This window comes from Ranitomeya imitator, chromosome 6, assembly GCF_032444005.1.
Source record: "Ranitomeya imitator isolate aRanImi1 chromosome 6, aRanImi1.pri, whole genome shotgun sequence".
NCBI lineage: Eukaryota > Metazoa > Chordata > Amphibia > Anura > Dendrobatidae > Ranitomeya > Ranitomeya imitator.
The window spans coordinates 423,957,611-423,979,336 of record NC_091287.1 but is presented as its reverse complement, the minus strand read 5'-3'; the positions used below and the strand labels follow the sequence as shown (position 1 = coordinate 423,979,336).

The following is a 21,726-nucleotide window of genomic DNA, read 5'->3' as shown; positions in this document are numbered from 1 at the left end:
CTTTACTGTTAGGGCAGTGAGAATCTGGAATTGCTTGCCTGAGGAGGTGGTGATGGCGAACTCAGTCGAGGGGTTCAAGAGAGGCCTGGATGTCTTCCTGGAGCAGAACAATATTGTATCATACAATTATTAGGTTCTGTAGAAGGACGTAGATCTGGGGATTTATTATGATGGAATATAGGCTGAACTGGATGGACAAATGTCTTTTTTCGGCCTTACTAACTATGTTACTATGTATGTTACTATGTGTGAAATGACTCTGGGTATGTGAGACAATCAATCCATATTTTTCTTATTCATTTTTTTCATTCTTTGTGAAGAAAAATAAAAAAAATAACCATAGTGCAGAAATTAGCACAATTGCCTATCTTATAAAGTGTGTGTTTTGTGAAGGGATTTTTTTCACAATTCCTTGATGCAATAATACTAATAATTTTTATTTTTATATAGCGCTAACATATTCTGCAGCGCTTTACAGTTTTCACACATTATCATCGCTGTCCCCGATGGGGCTCACATTCTAAATTCCCTATCAGTATGTCTTTGGAATATGGGAGGAAACCGGAGTACCCAGAGGAAACGCACGCAAACACGGAGAGAACATATAAACTCTTTGCAGATGTTGTCCTTGGTGGGGTTGAACCCATGACTCTAGCGCTGCAAGGCTACAGTGATAACCACTGCGGAACCGTGCTGTCCTACCAATTGTCACGGATCCCTTCTTCGTGGTGTCACTTATTCGTCACGTGCCTGCTCTCACACGTGACTTGGGGTTGTGCCTGCAAGGGTTAATCTATCTCCCCACTCTCAGTCCAGCATTCAACCTCTGTCCTATGCTGTAATGGGAGTATAAATCACACACCGACCCAGGCCACACACTCGCTCATACACGCTGCCACCACTCACCGAATACACGGGCGATGAGTCCCGGAACTAATACTAATAATGTCTATCACTCATAAGGCTCACACACACCTTAGGCTATAGATTCTTTTAGAACATTCAAGGTTCAACTTGTTAAAGTTTTATACTTTAATAACAAAAGGTTCAATGCTTACAATAAGAAAAATGTATAAAAATATGATAATAAAAAGACATACAACTTATGCATAACAGTATAAAATAAAGAGGAGAACTTACAGAAATTAACTGGTAGTTGCTTCTGCTCCCTGAGGGTAGGACGAATGTAGATTGGATCACACCAGCTTCTCAGGCTGCCCCCATCATGTGAACACAATTCTCTGTCTGCAGCCTAAATTTATAATTTTGGTCTAGGGTCAGGTTTCTAGGCTGGCCCCCCAGGTTAATATCATAATTGCGGTCTGTTTGATTGGGCACGGCTGCTCTATTAATGAATATATATTATTTTCCTCTGGAGACACTTGTGAGATGGTTCCCAGGAATAGCTAACCTCAGGCCGCAATTAACATCTCCCCTCCAAGCACTAGGAGGTGTCAAGTGTTCCTTTCTTCTTGGCCCGAGCCAGACCTCCTTGTGAGATATGGAGATGCAATTTCTACTAGTCCCAAGGAAGTACCTATTAACACCTAGGTGCGACTTGCCTTCAGGACAGATGTTACATTATCACTAGTCACACATATAACCCTAGAGATATGTCACTACACACATATAGATATATATACACATATTTCACCACACCTCCCTCCTTATGAACGTGCATGGGGGTTGACTTACAGGTCAGCTCCTGAGCACGTATTTGCTTCAGCCCCATCTTGGCGAGAAAAGCCATCAGCATTGCCATGATCAACTCCCTTCTTGTGCTGAATTGTGAAATCATATTGCTGAAGTATCAAACTCCATCTAAGCAATTTCCCATTGTCCTCAACTACTCTGTTGAGCCAACTTAATGGGTTATGATCTGTGATCACGGTGAAGTTGCACCCATAGGGATATAGTTGCAGCTACTGCAGATAGGGCAGATGTAATAGTCTGATATTAGATGCATACATGCCACCTGAATACAACGATCTGTTTTCGGCATTGTTATAATCTGGTTCTGCTACTTGTGCCTAGCTAAATTGCTTCATTGTTTGCTATTTCAAAGGGAAAAAAAACTCCAAGTAAATGTGGCACTAAGCACCTACGGATTTTTTGAATGCATCCACTTCAAGTGAAAAATGTTAGTAAAAATTCATTTATTTGCTCAGAATAAAAAAAATAAAATATATTTGTAAAATATTTTTAAAAAACAGTACAACGCGTTTCGGCTGCTATTTTTACAGTGCAGCATTCATCAGGTAGCAAAAAAACAAACAAAAAAAATAAAACAATACAATAAGCACTCATTTTACAGTGCTTATTGTATTTTTTTTCGTTGTTGTTTTTTTGCTACCTGATGAAGGCTGCACTGTAAAAATAGCAGCCGAAACGCGTTGTACTGTTTTTTAAAAATATTTTACAAATATATTTTATTTTTTTTATTCTGAAAAAATAAATGAATTTTTACTAACATTTTTCACTTGAAGTGGATGCATTCAAAAAATCCATAGGTGCTTAGCGCCACATTTACTTGGAGTTTTTTTCCCTTTGAAATCGCCACCTATGTGGATCTGAAGCAGGATCAACACATAGTTCTCCAAAGTGAGCTGCACACCTTATCGGATTATACAACATACGAAGAAGAGTTGCCTAAAGAATTGATTCCTTGAGAATCTCAACGTGCATTTCTTACTGATAGAAGGTGAGCATAACTACAAATAAAAGAAATGTTTTTAACTTGTTGGTAAAAACGTATTACGCTCAGAGGAAGCAACGCACTTGTCTTTTTTTTTCCCCCTCTTTCCCTAAACCAGGGTATTTCTAAAGTTCATTGTTTGCTAGGGAGGCCGGAAGTCACTTCTGAATTTAGGTCTATGAAAGCCAGAATGAGGCTCTTATAGTCTTATGTTGTAGAATGTAAGCCCGCAAGGGCAGGGTCCTCTTCCCTCTGTACCAGTTTGTCATTGTTAGTTTTGTTTACTGTAAGTGATATTTGTATTTTGATGTAACCCCTTCTCATGTTCAGCACCATGGCATTAATGGTGCTATATAAATAAAAAATAATAATAATAATACTGAGAGCTAGTGACTAGGGTTGAGCGACCTGGACCTTTTTAGAGTCGAGCCGTGTTTCGCGAAACCCGACTATCTTAGAAGTCGAGTCGAGTGGAATCGGCCGATTATCGCGAAAAGTCGGGTATCGACCGAAACACGAAACCCAATGCAAGTCAATGGGGGAGCATAGTCGGCAGTGAGTGGAGGCCAGGAAAACACCTACACTGCCCATTTTAATTGCAAAAACATCCATTCTTGTTACAGAAGCTTGCCAATCGTAATTTAGCTTATAATAATTGGAAGGCATTTGAAATTGGGGGTCCTTTGGCTAAAGTTGTGGGGGGTAGGGCTGGTTCAAGTAATTAGTGGGCCCAGTAAATCTGGACCACGTCACGGCAGTGGAGCAGGGAGAGGTAATTATTTCAACTTTGCAAGTGCTGTGATCCTGAGCAAGCAGGGGGGGCCCACTCGTTGGCATTGGCACTGGCACAGGGCCCCTCAAAGTACAGCGGTGTGTTTGCACGGCGGGGGCGCCTCCCACCGGCAGCAACACTTTTGCGTACTATGAGAGGCCCTGTGCCAGTGACGTCGCCAAATAGTATTCCTCCCCCCACCTGATGAAGGAACCTGCACTTTCATCTGCACCTTCCTCATTGTCCCCGTGTAAGTTGGTATGGTATGCGGGAAGGGGGACCTGACTTTCAGCAGGGTCACAATCTTGCAGTGTAGCGTGCACGGGAAATGTTGCGTTATGGGTCAATGTACCAGCAGACTCATCTATCACTGGCTGGGCAATGGGCAGGATGAGGAGGAAACACAGATATAGGCCCAAAGAATAAAGTGGGCTAAATGCAGTTCAAAATTGGTAACACAGGAGTAACCAGGGGGCATTGCAGTGGAGGACAACTGGAATGAGAGGCTGACACAGAGAGTTGGCCCAAATCAGTAAGTAGTCGAAATGCAGTTCAAAATTGGCAACAGTAGTAAACAGGCGGCACAGCTTTGTTCAGTGGAGGAGAACAGCAAGGAGTGGCAGACACCGATAGTAGGCCCCAACCCAACTAGTAGGCCAAATGCAGTCTAACATTAACAACTACTTAACGAGAGCCTGAAAATGGAATTTCAGGACAGGAAACCAGGAGAACAGCAAGGAGCGGCAGACACTGTTAGTAGGCCCCAAACCAACGAGTACGCCAAATGCAGTTGTTCCATTTAACCACTATTTAACAAGAGCCTGAAGATAGAAGCTCAGGAAAGGCAACCTGGAGAACACCTTGGAGCAGAACACACTGTCTCTACACCCCATACCCAATTTGTAGGCCTAATGCAGTGTAGTTTTCACCAACTACTAAACGAGAGTAGGAAGATCGAAGCAATGTGGACGAAACCTGGGGAACACCTTGGAGTGTAACACACCGTCTCTCTACACCCCATACCAAATTTGTAGGCCTAATGCAGTGTAGTTTGCAACAACTACTAAACGAGAGTAGGAAGATCGAAGCAATGTGGACGAAACCTGGGGAACACCTTGGAGTGTAACACACCGTCTCTCTACACCCCATACCAAATTTGTAGGCCTAATGCAGTGTAGTTTGCAACAACTACTAAACGAGAGTAGGAAGATCGAAGCAATGTGGACGAAACCTGGGGCACACCTTGGGGCGGCAGACACAGTTAGTAGGCCCTACCAAAGTTGTAGCCCCAATGCAATTTTAAAATTCCTAGAGGCTGAAAACAAGACTATTGACGCTCAGCTTTTTTCAAAGGAACACAGCTGTATTGAGTGGCGCAGACAGACACAGGTAGTAGGCCTTAAACCAAAAATGTGGCTCACTGCAGTTTAAAAAAAGGTTACAGGGGTACACAGGCAGCATTGCTCTGGGCAGTGGAGGACAATTTCAATAGTGGACCGCAGACAGACTTTGTATGCCTACTATTAAAAAAAGGATGCTATATGCAATTAAAAATAGGTTCCAGGGGTCCACGGGCAGCAGTGGTGTGGTCAATGGAGGAGTAGTAGAAAGAATGGGCCGCAGACAGGCTTCGAAGGCCTAACATAAAAAAATTTTGGGCTGTAGGCACTTTTAAATAGGTTCCAGGGGTACACGGGCAGCAGTGGTCTGGTCAGTGGAGGAGTAGTAGAAAGAATGGGCCGCAGGCAGGCTTCAAAGGCCTAACATAATAAAATTGGGCTGTAGGCACTTTTAAATAGGTTCCAGGGGTACACGGGCAGCAGTGGTCTGGTCACTGGAGGAGTAGTAGAAAGAACGGGCTGCAGACAGGCTTCGAAGGCCTAACATAATAAAATATTGGGCTGTAGGCACTATTAAATAGGTTCCAGGGGTACACGGGCAGCAGTGGTCTGGTCAGTGGAGGAGTAGTAGAAAGAATGGGCCGCAGGCAGGCTTCGAAGGCCTAACATAATAAAATTGGGCTGTAGGCACTTTTAAATAGGTTCCAGGGGTACACGGGCAGCAGTGGTCTGGTCAGTGGAGGAGTAGTAGAAAGAACGGGCCGCAGGCAGGCTTCAAACGCCTAACATAATAAAATTGGGCTGTAGGCACTTTTAAATAGGTTCCAGGGGTACATGGGCAGCAGTGGTCTGGTCAGTGGAGGAGTAGTAGAAAGAACGGGCAGCAGACAGGCTTCGAAGGCCTAACATAATAAAATATTGGGCTGTAGGCACTTTTAAATAGGTTCCAGGGGTACACGGGCAGCAGTGGTCTGGTCAGTGGAGGAGTAGTAGAAAGAACGGGCCGCAGACAGGCTTCGAAGGCCTAACATAATAAAATATTGGGCTGTAGGCACTTTTAAATAGGTTCCAGGGGTACACGGGCAGCAGTGGTCTGGTCAGTGGAGGAGTAGTAGAACGAACGGGCCGCAGACAGGCTTCGAAGGCCTAACATAATAAAATACTGGGCTGTAGGCACTTTTAAATAGGTTCCAGGGGTACACGGGCAGCAGTGGTCTGGTCAGTGGAGGAGTAGTAGAAAGAACGGGCCGCAGACAGGCTTCGAAGGCCTAACATAATAAAATATTAGGCTGTAGGCACTTTTAAATAGGTTCCAGGGGTACACGGGCAGCAGAGGTCTGGTCAGTGGAGGAGTAGTAGAAAGAACGGGCCGCAGACAGGCTTCGAAGGCCTAACATAATAAAATATTGGGCTGTAGGCACTTTTAAATAGGTTCCAGGGGTACACGGGCAGCAGTGGTCTGGTCAGTGTAGGAGTAGTAGAAAGAACGGGCTGCAGACAGGCTTCGAAGGCCTAACATAATAAAATATTGGGCTGTAGGCACTTTTAAATAGGTTCCAGGGGTACATGGGCAGCAGTGGTCTGGTCAGTGGAGGAGTAGTAGAAAGAACGGGCCGCAGACAGGCTTCGAAGGCCTAACATAAAAAAAATTGGGCTGTAGGCACTTTTAAATAGGTTCCAGGGGTACACGGGCAGCAGTGGTCTGGTCAGTGGAGGAGTAGTAGAAAGAACGGGCCGCAGACAGGCTTCGAAGGCCTAACATAATAAAATATTGGGCTGTAGGCACTTTTAAATAGCTTCCAGGGGTACACGGGCAGCAGTGGTCTGGTCAGTGTAGGAGTAGTAGAAAGAACGGGCCGCAGACAGGCTTCGAAGGCCTAACATAATAAAATATTGGGCTGTAGGCACTTTTAAATAGGTTCCAGGGGTACACGGGCAGCAGTGGTCTGGTCAGTGGAGGAGTAGTAGAAAGAACGGGCCGCAGACAGGCTTCGAAGGCCTAACATAATAAAATATTGGGCTGTAGGCACTTTTAAATAGGTTCCAGGGGTACACGGGCAGCAGTGGTCTGGTCAGTGGAGGAGTAGTAGAAAGAACGGGCCGCAGACAGGCTTCGAAGGCCTAACATAATAAAATATTGGGCTGTAGGCACTTTTAAATAGGTTCCAGGGGTACACGGGCAGCAGTGGTCTGGTCAGTGTAGGAGTAGTAGAAAGAACGGGCTGCAGACAGGCTTCGAAGGCCTAACATAATAAAATATTGGACTGTAGCCACTTTTAAATAGGTTCCAGGGGTACACGGGCAGCAGTGGTCTGGTCAGTGGAGGAGTAGTAGAAAGAACGGGCCACAGACAGGCTTCGAAGGCCTAACATAATAAAATATTGGGCTGTAGGCACTTTTAAATAGGTTCCAGGGGTACACGGGCAGCAGTGGTCTGGTCAGTGGAGGAGTAGTAGAACGAACGGGCCGCAGACAGGCTTCGAAGGCCTAACATAATAAAATACTGGGCTGTAGGCACTTTTAAATAGGTTCCAGGGGTACACGGGCAGCAGTGGTCTGGTCAGTGTAGGAGTAGTAGAAAGAACGGGCCGCAGACAGGCTTCGAAGGCCTAACATAATAAAATATTAGGCTGTAGGCACTTTTTAATAGGTTCCAGGGGTACACGGGCAGCAGTGGTCTGGTCAGTGGAGGAGTAGTAGAAAGAACGGGCCGCAGACAGGCTTCGAAGGCCTAACATAATAAAATTGGGCTTGCTGTAGGCACTTTACAATTGGTTCCAGGGGTACACGGGCAGCAGTGGTCTGGTCAGCGGAGGCCGATTGTAATGAGTGTCTGCCAGTTAGTAGTCCAAAACAATACATAAATGTGAATGTCTCGCATTAAAACAAAACGAAAACACTAAAGGGTGCAATCATTAGGTACAGGGGTGGGATCCTCTGCGTAGTTTCAGACCTACTAATTTGGCGCAAAGTATTTACTTGGGTAAAGAGAGGACACTGCCCCTGACTATGTTAAGTACCATCATACATGTCAACACAATGGTATTGTCTGTGGCAGGAATGGAAGGATGTCAGCGCATAGACTAATTATTGGTGGAAGTGTGAGAGATAATTGTGGAAGTGGTAGAGTAATGTTTGACCTGGGGGTGGGTGAACTCTCTTGTGGCCGGCGGTACAGGCCCAGGGCCCCTCATGTTACAACAGTGTGTCTGACGTTGGGTGCGCACCACCACCGCCAGAGACACTTTATTGTACTATGAGGGACCCTGTGGCAGTGCTGTCGACCAAAAGCGGGCACACCCACCTCTTCAGACAAACAGCACTCTCACGGGTGCTTGCGCCAAGTCGCGATACCACGCCCCCGTGTGGGGAGTTTGGCCATTTAGGGAGGTCTAAACATGTCGTATGCTGGACAATCAGCTGCAGCAAATTAAGACATTAGAAAAGTAATTCACAGTAGTCCACAGGCAAGAGCTTTTCATAGGAAAGCTAGGTGTCGGCCGGGCAAGGTGGGGCAAAAGAATTTGAAATCCAGTTGTGGTTCATTTTAATGAATGTTAGATCATCAACATTTTGGGTAGCCAGACGAGTCCTTTTTTCGGTTAATATTGAACCTGCAGCACTGAATACTCTTTCTGATAGGACACTAGCTGCCGGGCAAGCAAGCTCCTGCAATGCATATTCTGCCAATTCTGGCCAGGTGTCTAATTTGGATGCCCAGTAATCAAATGGGAATGACGGTTGAGGGAGAACATCGATAAGAGATGAAAAATAGTTTGTAACCATACTGGACAAATGTTGTCTCCTGTCACTTTGAATTGATGCAGCAGTACCTGTCCTGTCTGCGGTCATAGCAAAATCACTCCACAACCTGGTCAGAAAACCCCTCTGTCCAACGCCACTTTGGATTTCTGCACCCCTAACACTCCTGGTCTGCTGCCCCCTGCAGCTCGTGTGAGAACGATCCCGGGCGCTGTGTGCTGGGAATGCCTGAAGCAAACGGTCAACAAGAGTTGATTGTTTGGTTGCTAATATTAGTTCCAAGTTCTCATGTGGCATAATATTTTGCAATTTGCCTTTATAGCGAGGATCAAGGAGGCAGGCCAACCAGTAATCGTCATCGTTCATCATTTTAGTAATGTGTCTGTCCCTTTTGAGGATACGTAAGGCATAATCCGTTCCAGTTGTCAAATCTGCGGTTGTGATTGGTTGAGGGGCAGTTTCAGGCAAATCTACGTCACTTGTGTCCCTCAAAATCCCAGAACCCGGCCTTGCCACCCCACCAATTTCCAGTGCCCCCGGGAAAGCTTCCTCATTAAAAATATACTCATCCCCATCATCCTCTTCGTCCTCCACCTCCTCTTCGCCCGCTACCTCGTCCTGTACACTGCCCTGAACAGACAATGGCTGACTGTCAACAAGGCTTTCCTCTTCCTCTGGTGCAGACGCCTGATCCTTTATGTGCGTCAAACTTTGCATCAGCAGACACATTAGGGGGATGCTCATGCTTATTATGGCATTGTCTGCACTAACTAGCCGTGTGCATTCCTCAAAACACTGAAGGACTTGACACATGTCTTGTATCTTCGACCACTGCACACCTGACAACTCCATGTCTGCCATCCTACTGCCTGCCCGTGTATGTGTATCCTCCCACAAAAACATAACAGCCCGCCTCTGTTCGCACAGTCTCTGAAGCATGTGCAGTGTTGAGGTCCACCTTGTTGCAACGTCTATGATTAGGCGATGCTGGGGAAGGTTCAAAGACCGCTGATAGGTCTGCATACGGCTGGAGTGTACAGGCGAACGGCGGATATGTGAGCAAAGTCCACGCACTTTGAGGAGCAGGTCGGAGAACCCAGGATAAGTTTTCAATAAGCACTGCACCACCAGGTTTAAGGTATGAGCCAGGCAAGGAATGTGTTTCAGTTGGGAAAGGGAGATGGCAGCCATGAAATTCCTTCCGTTATCACTCACTACCTTGCCTGCCTCAAGATCTACTGTGCCCAGCCACGACTGCGTTTCTTGCTGCAAGAACTCGGACAGAACTTCCGCGGTGTGTCTGTTGTCGCCCAAACACTTCATAGCCAATACAGCCTGCTGACGCTTGCCAGTAGCTGGGCCATAATGGGACAACTGGTGTGCAACAGTGACAGCTGCCGATGGAGTGGTTGGGCGACTGCGGTCTGTGGAAGAGCTCTCGCTTCTGCAGGAGGACGAGGAGGAGGAGGGGGTGCGAATGCCTACAGCCAACTGTTTCCTAGACCGTGGGCTAGGCACAACTGTCCCGAAATTGATGTCCCCTGTGGACCCTGCATCCACCACATTCACCCAGTGTGCCGTGATGGACACGTAACGTCCCTGGCCATGCCTACTGGTCCATGCATCTGTAGTCAGGTGCACCTTTGTACTCACAGATTGCCTGAGTGCATGGACGATGTGCTGTTTAACATGCTGGTGCAGGGCTGGGATGGCTTTTCTCGAAAAGAAGTGTTGACTGGGTAGCTCGTAGCGTGGTTCAGCGTACTCCATCAGGGCTTTGAAAGCTTCGCTTTCAACTAACCGGTAGGGCATCATCTCTAACGAGATTAGTCTAGCTATGTGGGTGTTAAAACCCTGTGTACGCGGATGCGAGGATAAGTACTTCCTTTTTCTAACCAGAGTCTCATGTAGGGTGAGCTGGACTGGAGAGCTGGAGATCGTGGAACTAGCGGGTGTGCCGGTGGACATGGCAGACTGAGAGACGGTTGGAGACGGTATTGTTTCCGCCGGTGCCCTAGATGCAGTATTTCCTCCTACAAAACTGGTGAGTCCCTGACCCTGACTGCTTTGGGCTGGCAAAGAAACCTGCACAGATACTGCTGGTGGTGCGGAAAATGGTGGCCTTACAGTGACGGAAGGGATGTAGCGTTGCTGACTAGCTTCATTGGCCGAGGGTGCTACAACCTAAAGGGACATTTGGTAGTTAGTCCAGGCTTGCAAATGCATGGTGGTTAAATGTCTATGCATGCAACTTGTATTGAGACTTTTCAGATTCTGACCTCTGCTTAAGCTAGTTGAACATTTTTGACAGATGACTTTGTGCGGATCAATTGGATGTTGTTTAAAAAAATGCCAGACTGCACTCTTTCGAGCCTCGGATCCCTTTTCAGCCATTGCAGACTGAGCTTTAACCGGATGGACACGCTGTCCTCCAACAGTTTTTGGCTTTGCCACGCGTTTTGGGCCAGATACGGGCCCGGCAGATGGAACCTGTTGCGATGTTGATGCCTGCTGCGGCCCCTCCTCCTCCGCTTCAGAACTACTGCCGCCTGCAGCCTGTTCCCCCAATTGTTGCCAATCGGGGTCAACAACTGGGTCATCTATAACCTCCTCTTCTAGTTCGTGCGCAACTTCGTCTGTGTCACCGTGTAAGTCGGTGGTAGAGTGTTCGTGATGGGGCAACATAGTCTCATCAGGGTCTGATTCTGGATCAGTACCCTGCGAGGGCAATGTTGTGGTCTGAGTCAAAGGACCAGCATAGTAGTCTGGCTGTGGCTGTGCATCAGTGCACTCCATGTCAGATTCAACTTGTAATGGGCATGGCCTGTTAACTGCTTCACTTTCTAAGCCAGGGACGGTATGTGTAAAGAGCTCCATGGAGTAACCCGTTGTGTCGCCTGCTGCATCCTTCTCTGTTGTTGTTTTTGCTGAAGAGGACAAGGAAGCGACTTGTCCCTGACCGTGAACATCCACTAACGGCGCGCTGCTTTTACATTTACCAGTTTCAAAAGAGGAGGCAAAAGAGCTAGAGGCTGAGTCTGCAAGGTAAGCCAAAACTTGTTCTTGCTGCTCCGGCTTTAAAAGCGGTTTTCCTACTCCCAGAAAAGGGAGCGTTCGAGGCCTTCTGACGAACCTGGCTCCACAGCTCCAGACTTAGGTGCAATATTTTTTTTCCCACGACCACCTGATGCTCCACTATCACTACCATCATTACCAGCTGACAATGAACACCCACGGCCACGACCTCTTCCACCAGACTTCCTCATTGTTTTAAAAACGTAACCAAAGTAACGGTATTTGTTGCTGTCAAACAACTTACACGGTGAGCTATAACTTCAGTATGATTTCGATATCCCTTTACAGGTTGGTGAGACTGCAAGGAAATTCAGGCACAATGTTACACACTCTGTTTTCTGTGGCACCAAATCAGAGAGATGCCACACACGCAGGACTGTCACTCAAGCACAAATGTCAATATTAATCTCCCACTGTATTTTTTTTTATTTCAGGGAGAATTTAGAAAGCAAAAAAAAAAAGATTGCCGTTCTATGGCCCAGTGCCCACTATTTGAGAGAGAGAGATGGCACACCCAGGAGTCAAAACTGGCACACAAGCAGAAAGGGCAATATTAATCTCCCACTGATTTTTTTTTTCAGGGAGACTTTAGAAACAAAATAAAATAAAACGATTTTTTCAGGAAGAATTTAGAAACCAAATAAAATAAAAGGATTTTTACCGGGAGAATTTAGAAACCAAAAAAAAAAAAATATAGCCTTTCTATGGCCCACTGAGTGAGAGATGGCACACACAGGAGTCAGGAGTGGCACACAAGCCCAGAGGCCAATATTTATCTCCCACTGATTGATTTATTGATTTTTTCAGGTAGAATTTAGAAACCAAATCAACCAAAAAAAAAATAGGCTTTCTATGGTCCACTGAGTGAGAGATGGCACACACAGGAGTCAGGAGTGGCACACAAGCCCAGAGGCCAATATTTATCTCCCACTGATTGATTTATTGATTTTTTCAGGTAGAATTTAGAAACCAAATCAACAAAAAAATTAATAGGCTTTCTATGGCCCACTGAGTGAGAGATGGCACACACAGGAGTCAGGAGTGGCACACAAGCCCAGAGGCCAATATTTATCTCCCACTGATTGATTTATTTATTTTTTCAGGTAGAATTTAGAAACCAAATCAACAAAAAGAATAAATAGGCTTTCTATGGCCCACTGAATGAGAGATGGCACACACAGGAGTCAGGAGTGGCACACAAGCCCAGAGGCCAATATTTATCTCCCACTGATTGATTTATTGATTTTTTCAGGTAGAATTTAGAAACCAAATCTACAAAGAAAATTAATAGGCTTTCTATGGCCCACTGAGTGAGAGATGGCACACACAGGAGTCAGGAGTGGCACACAAGCCCAGAGGCCAATATTTATCTCCCACTGATTGATTTATTGATTTTTTCAGGTAGAATTTAGAAACCAAATCAACAAAAACAAAATAGGCTTTCTATGGCCCACTGAGTGAGAGATGGCACACACAGGAGTCAGGAGTGGCACACAAGCCCAGAGGCCAATATTTATCTCCCACTGATTGATTTATTGATTTTTTCAGGTAGAATTTAGAAACCAAATCAACAAAAAAATAAATAAGCTTTCTATGGCCCACTGAGTGAGAGATGGCACACACAGGAGTCAGGAGTGGCACACAAGCCCAGAGGCCAATATTTATCTCCCACTGATTGATTTATTGATTTTTTCAGGTAGAATTTAGAAACCAAATCAACAAAAAAAATTAATAGGCTTTCTATGGCCCACTGAGTGAGAGATGGCACACACAGGAGTCAGGAGTGGCACTCAAGCCCAGAGGCCAATATTTATCTTCCACTGATTGATTTATTGATTTTTTCAGGTAGAATTTGGAAACCAAATCAACAAAAAAAATAAATAGGTTTTCTATGGCCCACTGAGTGAGAGATGGCACACACAGGAGTCAGGAGTGGCACACAAGCCCAGAGGCCAATATTTATCTCCCACTGATTGATTTATTGATTTTTTCAGGTAGAATTTAGAAACCAAATCAACAAAAAAAAAATAGGCTTTCTATGGCCCACTATGTGAGAGAGATGGCACACACAGGGATGGCACTCTAGCAGAAATGCCAATCTTAATCTCCCACAACTTATTTTTTGTAGGGAGAATTAAAAAAAATAAAAAAAAATAAAAGGGACTGTCCTACAATTACTATCTCCCTGCAGTAATCTCAGCCAGGTATGGCAGGCAGCAATAAGGAGTGGACTGATGCACAAATTAAATAAAAAGTGTGGACAAACAAAAAAGATAGCTGTGCAGAACGGAAGGAACAAGAGGATTTGTGCTTTGAAAAAAGCAGCTGTTTTGCACAGCGGCGTACAGACAGCAATGCAGCTATCAGGGAGCCTTCTAGGGCAGCCCAATGAGCTACAGCTCTGAGAAAAAAAAATGTAGCTTCCACTATCCCTGCAAACCGAAGGTGGTGTTGGACAGTGGAAATCACTACAGCACAAGCGGTTTGGTGGTTAATGGACCCTGCCTAACGCTATCCCTGCTTCTGACGAAGCGGCAGCAACCTCTCCCTAAGCTCAGATCAGCAGCAGTAAGATGGCGGTTGGCGGGAACGCCTCTTTATAGCCCCTGTGACCTCGCAGACAGCAAGCCAATCACTGCAATGCCCTTCTCTAAGATGGTGGGGACCAGGACCTATGTCATCACGCTGCCCACACTCTGCGTTCACCTTCATTGGCTGAGAAATGGCGCTTTTCGCGTCATTGAAACGCGACTTTGGCGCGAAAGTTGCGTACCGCATGCCGACCCCACACAGGGGTCGGGTCGGGTTTCATGAAACCCGACTTTGCCAAAAGTCAGCGACTTTTGAAAATGAACGACCCGTTTCGCTCAACCCTACTAGTGACTTCTGGGGCAAATAGGAACTGTGGTCACAAGATGTCAGAGCAAGACTTGGAGAGACAGTAGTAAGAACAAATGACAGAAACTGGTAACTATTTTACTTCAGGCAGGGAACTGACATTTGACTGTAGTGTGTTTTTAAGTAGCTTAAAACTGCAATAACTACAGTGTGTAGTTAAATGTGTGCCGTGTTAAATAGGCTGTTGGTTACTGACTGCCTTCTATTTTCCAATAGCCATATAGGTTCAAGTCAAAAGGACATTACAAAGGTTGGGTTTCTATTAAAGAGCTCAAAATGTGTTCAGTGCAGTCCTTGAAGATCTCCAAGTGTTGTAAACATATTTTCCAGTGAACTAGAAGCTTTGCAGTATTGAAAATTTGCTATGAATTTATGAGGTGCAGAGTTAATTTTTGGGTAGAATTCAGCAAAGTTGGCAAATTAGAATTTCAAAATATCCTCTAGTCTATGGTGTTTAACTGTATCTCCAACACGTTTCATTTTATTTATGGAATGTTCCATTGAAAATTGTATTATAGAGTTGTTATGAAAATATGCAATGATGTTTTGGTGATTCCAAACTGTCAAAGACACACTCAATAGAGCACTTATGAACACAGAAAAAGTCATACATTCCTTCTGATTAACAAATTCAGTAAGTTCTCAACCATTGTTGAATGCATTACCCAACTATAACTGGGGAATAGTGATGGGCGAACATATCAATACTTGAACCAAGACCCCATTCAGATAAATGGGGGACCTGAACACCCGTTGTTTGCTATGCTGTCATTTGCATGACAGTGTGGCAAAAACTGCATTTGATCGGCGGTAAGATTATTACCGGCGGTCAGAGAGCTGCAGTTCCCACATTTCTTGTCTGATGACAACGTGAGCCAGCAACTGTGACAAGAAGTAAAAAGTTTACCTCTGGTTACAGAGTCGTCAGCTGATGTGAGAGTACTACTCGCATCAGCCTACACCTGTTCCCACTAATAACAGCGCTTATTAGAGTAATCACCAGCCAGTGACTGAGCTATAAAAAAATACTTTTTTTATTAAATAATGTGGGGGTCTCTCCTGCGGGATGCAACCCTTAGCTGTCAGTTTTATAGTGGCTGGTTATCAAGAATAGACGGGTCTCATGCCATTTTTTTAACTAATTGAATAGCTACAAAAAATGGTGTGACCTCTCATTTTTGACAAACAGCCAAGCTAATGCAGACAGCTGGGGGCTTTTGTTGTCAGACTGGTAAGGGGCCATAAATATTGGCCCCCCAGCCTAACAATAGCAGCCCGCATCCATCCAAGAAAAGCTGCATTTATTAGATTGTGCCCGACTCTTCCCACTTGCCCTGTAGTGGTGGCCATCCGGGTTCATATTTGTGAGGTTGATTTCACCTTTATATTTTCAAGTCACATAAAGCCCAGCAGTTACTAATTGAGAGGAATCTATAAGACACCCATCAATTACCAACCCCATAGTCATATTGTCGATAAAAACACAATTGTCAATAAAAATACAAACTGCTTTACTTTTTTTATTTAAAAATAACAAACACAGCTGTACTCACCTGACATCCATTCAATTGAAGCTTTCTTCTCTTGTAAAAAAAAAACCCCATAAGATAATAAACAACAATAATAATGCCTGACGCTCATTCCATTGAAGCCCTGGAGTGCTGTAAAAAAACAAAAATAAAAAATAACAATATCCCATACCTATCCAACAAACTGTCCCATGTCATAATCCATGTCTGCTGTAATTAGTTTTCAACTTGGCTGGTGCCAAGTTGAGACCATTTTGCTTTTTTTACATGAGAACAGGGTTTCAATAGATGAGTATTTTTGTTAATTCTTATTTTCATTTTTTTTTACAGGGGATGAGGGCTTCAATGTAATGGGCAGAAGGTGAGTATAAATGTATTTGCGGTTTTTAAATAAATTTGTAAAATGGTGTGTAATTTTATTTCAAATAAAGGACTGGTGTTTTTTATCGACAGTATGAATATGAGGTTAGTAATTGATAGACATCTTACAGATATCTCTCCATTACTAACCTGTGGGCTTGCTGTCACCTGAAAAAACAAAGATTACATAAACCTCACTAATATGAACGCCACTTGGCCACGCCACAGGGCAAATGAGAAGAGCCTGACAAATAATAAATGTGCTGTTTCTATGGAGGCTGTGGGCTGCTATTCTTAGGCGGGGGGCAATATCCATGACTACTTACTAGTCTGAGAATACCAGCCCTTAGCTGTATGCTTTAGCTTGGCTGTTTGTCAAAAATGTCAAAAACTCCACTCCTTTTTTAAAATTATTTATTTAGATAATTAAAAAAAACAGAGTGGGGACCCCTTTATTTTTGATAACCAGTTATGATAAAGTTGACAGCTGAGGGTTGCAGCCCACAGCTGTCAGTTTTGTCCTGCTGGTTATCAATAATAGAACAGACCCCACGTCATTTAAAAAAATACATGAATATATATCACAGGTGCTGGCTGATAAATAATACCATCAGCTGTGCTTGCTTACACTGTTATTAGTGGCAGCACGCGTATCCTGATAGTAGTAGCACTCCCATCAGACTATGCCTGTGACTGGAGGTAAACTTTTTACTGCTGGTCACAGATGCTGGCTGTCACATGAACTGCAGTAATGATCTTAAAGACAATCAGAGCCCGCTGTGTTTCTCATGCTGTCATGCAGATGGCAGCTTGGGAATCACCGATGCCGAACCCGAAAAGTATCACGGACTTCCATGCACAGCATAGTGGCTCAGTGGAGAGACACCGGGGTATTGGGTTCAAATTCTGCCAAGGACAACATTTGCAAAGTCTTCGCATGTTGTCCCCATGTTTGTGTGGGTTTCCTTCATGTTCTCTGGTTTCCTCCCACACTCCAAAGACATATTGATAGGGAATTTAGATTGTGAGCCCCATAATATCTGTAAAGCACTGTGGAATAAGATTGCTATATAAGCAATGCATAATAAATAAATAAGTTTGTATTCGTGGTTTATGCCTGAACATTAGGTGTTCAATATGGACCCCAAACTTCACTGTTCAGTTTCACCCATCACTACTGGGGAGAATATATCAGGCAGAAGACTTAAATGTTATCTCTAGCTCATTTAATGAATATTCACACAATTTTGGGTTAGAATAAAATCTAAGTAGATTTTTTTTCTTTTATGTTTCATTGTCCTAAAGCTCATCAATAAAAATCACAATCCAAATTATCCCTTGACAATATTCTTAAGACATTATCATCATTTCATATCTGAGTTTACAGAATAAAGTTGGAGAGCAAATTTTATTTTTTACCTGTATAAATCTGTTCCTGTAATATGCTGTGATAATCTTGAATGCAGCAGAGGGATTAGTCGGAGATCACACCACCGTTTTTCCCATCGGAGGCCAGGTGATGCTGGCCATGAAGAACAAGATAAAGTATCCTGCAAGAGAATGTAAAAGGACAATAAATCTGTTTAACTTGTTTGGACATTCTTTCTTTCATTATAGAGAAACTATAATAAAACCACATGCATTGTTAACAAAAAGCACTCTATGCACATCGCATAGTTATGTGTAAATGTATATAGATCTTAAATGAAAATTAATAAAGTTTCTATGAGCCTTTAAAATGGACCAGATGAACTTCATATACCACCTTATGGTGTTTATACAAAGTGGATATGATATAATTAGAGTTAGTCAAATTTATTCAATGGTAATTTAGTTCAACTCAAATTTTTCAAAAATTTATCCACCCACATTCTCCAAAATATGGATTTTTTTTTAATTTGCTGCATGTAAATTCAGAAAAATGGCAGCCAACTGGGCATAATTTTGCTGAACCATAGAGAACCATAAAAAGTTAAATAGTAATAGAATAAAAAATGTCTTAAGGCTCCTTTCACACTAGCGTCGGAATCTCCCAGTCGCAATGCGTCGGGGAGAGATTCCGACGCTAGCGTTTGCTGCATTGCACAATGGAGGCAGCGGATGCATTTTTCCGGCGCATCCGCTGCCCCATTGTAAGGTGCGGGGAGGTGGGGGCGGAGTTCCAGCCGCGCATGCGCGGTCGGAAAAAACGGTCCGTCGGGAGAAAAAAACATTACATGTAGGGTTTTTTTTTCCCGACGGTCCGCCAAGGCACGACGCATCCGTCGCAAGACGGATGCGAAGTGTGCCAATCCGTCGCAAATGCGTCGTCAATAGAAGTCTATGGGGAAAAAACGCATCCTGCAAGCCCCCTCCACTTCAAACTCTTCCTTGTATGGTCCGCACCTTCTCTTCTTACTGCCACCACATGCTGAAACACAGGGCCTCCTCACAATAGGCCAGGATGTCTGAATTACTTCATGACATCAAGACATGTCTAACGACTATAACATAGGCATTCTAGGTCAGGACTTGACCTATTACTATAAGGTCTTCTTTGTGCTTTTGTGTGTTACCTTCATGAAGAATCATTACTTCTCATCGATTTCATGCTAAAGTGTAAGAAAAAGCAATTCTATGGCCCTAATTCATCAATACAAGCATTATTCATACTAGTCTTGATGAGGGGGCCTGTTGTTGTTAGAGGCACCTTATTCATTTGTAGACACACGCCTCTTAATGAATCATTCACGTCTTAAAAGTGGTTTGCGCCTGCACAAATCCTACTCCAGTCACTGACAGGAATTCAAATAGCAGTTCATCATAAAGTAAACAAGTGGGTGTTTCCATACCTCATCCTGCCCCTGTTCCACCCAAGCTCCCCCTATGTTGGTAGAATTGACTGAAACTTTTCAGTGTTTTTAGCATTGTACAAAAAGTTTTCTGATTGTTTTACTCCAGATTTCTTTTTACTTCTACTTTTTACTTTGTACTTTGCATTTTTTAAAACACTTTAATGAATTGGAGGCTAAGTGCCTTTGTAAAAGTCTCATTATAAACTGATAGCACGCAATAGACTCTTTATACATCCAGATAATATGCGCTTTAATATGTCTATGAGATCTAAATGTAATTTCAAAGATTTCGAAAAATTAAATCTAGGAAACATAATTACATTTTTTATAAAATCCAGAATCTAAATTTAAATTTCTTTCTACAATGTATTTATATACCATAAGTTATGTAACAAGATATAAATATGCAGAAAATAATTTGATCATTTTATCTAAGCCATCACTATCAGCTTCTGGTATAATAATGTACATATTGCTGATTCACCTTGAAATGTTATAAACCCGTGAATCCTTTCACATATATTCAGTCAGCCGCTCTCTGAGTCCAATGGCTTACTGCTCGTTAGAAACTGCTATACAAAGTTGGTAACAGGGTTTCAGAAATACAGAGTAGGCTTCCAACTATTAGAGATGAGCGAATTTGTTCGGGTCCCTCCTTATTCGGCAAGCTGTGGCGCTTACCGAATAAGCTGCAGAGAGAACCCAGCTACCTGGATCGCTACTGCTGATCAGCTGTCCGTCGCAGCAGCTGCATGTGTTGCAGCTATTTCACTGTTCCAACACATGCATGGAGACTCCAACACACAGGCTATCCATGCATTTGCTGTGACGGTGAAACAGCCGTGACACATGCAGCCGCAGCACCAGACAGCTGATCAGCAGGAGCGATCCAGGTAGCTGGGTTCTCTCTGCAGCTTATTTGCTAAGCACTATAGCTTGCTAAATAAGGAGGAACCCAAACAAATTCGCTCATCTCTACCAACTATTTTATTTTACAATCAACCAAGATTTACTACAAACACACTGGGCAACCATAATGAATCACTAAGATTTTAATTGATAGTTGCCTACAGCCCATAATTCTGATATGAAGACATTAGTTGAACTAGGTGACAAAAAAGTGATTGTCTGGCCTTAGGGTACAAGTCTGAAGTTACTCTATGTGACTGCAAACTTGTGAATCCTCACAGCATGCGAAATGCAAGTTGCGAGAGTTCTCCGATGCTGGTGCCAAAATATCAGTGCATGCAAGACAACCTCGAAATCTCACAGAACCGGATGGATTTGCTATGGAAGAATTGATGAAAATCCCTCAAACTAGAATTGAAAGACACTTGTATTGCTCGAAAAGGATTTCACAAGCTGTTCTTTCGAAAGGGGGTGCTATTAGGTGCTAACCATGCAGAATGCCCAAATGTTTGCCTCTGAACATTTTCCTTTTTGTAACTTTTTGTAAATGTAAAAAATTAATATAAGAATTTATTTTATTCTTCTTTTGCCTAAAAGACAAAGGAAATATGCAATCCTTAACTTTAGGCCTTTTAGAGGTCATCTCATCTTCAACTTGCTTAACTATTCATAATTAAAGTAATTGTGACCAGGGGTGCACAAACTTCTACATACCATACTTTTGCATGTTATAAAATGAACTCGGATTTTGAGTTTAATTTTTTTCTACTTCTTTTGCTTACCCTGCAGCACATGCGTATCACCACTAAAAGGAAAAAAAAATGAGGACAGATTTGAACGCATGATTGGACTTTTAAATTCCCTATATATATATATATATGTATAAATTTGCTTTTAGGAGGGGCAATAAGTAATTTTGTGACTAGTTCTAATTACTTGTAAATCTCAAATGTGGCTCAACATTTGAACTATTGTTCATGCACTCAACCAGAATATAGGTGATCTTCTACAGGATTGAGTAGTAAAATTTATGGAATTATGATAAACTGTTACTAAAATATTCATGTTGGCAGAGTTTTAGTGCCTTGACATAATTAGTGAAGAATAAAACAGAATCCCAAAGCTTAAAAAATCTATAATCTTTAAGTGCTGCTCTAGTTTAAGAACAGCTGCAGTTTTACAACTTGTCTACCTCCGACAATAATCATAGGTCTTTCAGGGGCAACATATTTTCTAAAACATTCAATAAATCTGAAGTATCCATATGTATACATTTGAAAATTTTAAAGTTGCAATTTCACATATGATCAGAAAATTCTTGCATCACATGTGCAACCTTTCATTACCAGATATTGTTTTATTAATTTTAGCTATTTTTTCACTACTGTTAATTTACAGCACCAAACCCTTCCCCATTTAAATTACCTGCCTATGTGTTAAGAACCCATACAATCATCATTACACTTGCACACTGAGTAAATCTACTATATAATTGTCTAAGGGTCACTTCCGTCTGTCTGTCTTTCTGTCTATCTTTCTGTCGGTCTGTCAC

At 43.2% G+C, this 21,726-nt stretch overlaps 1 protein-coding gene across 5 annotated transcripts in view; it reads right to left on the bottom strand.

Moving 5' to 3' along the window:
* Positions 1–21,726, bottom strand: part of SNTG1 (syntrophin gamma 1) — a 1,229,644-nt gene that overhangs the window by 276,967 nt on the left and 930,951 nt on the right. For all 5 annotated transcript variants that reach the window (XM_069731323.1, XM_069731324.1, XM_069731327.1 and 2 more), the window contains one exon: positions 17,851–17,981. In XM_069731323.1, the coding sequence (XP_069587424.1) occupies positions 17,851–17,981 (131 nt within the window). The remainder of the gene's footprint in view (positions 1–17,850; positions 17,982–21,726) is intronic.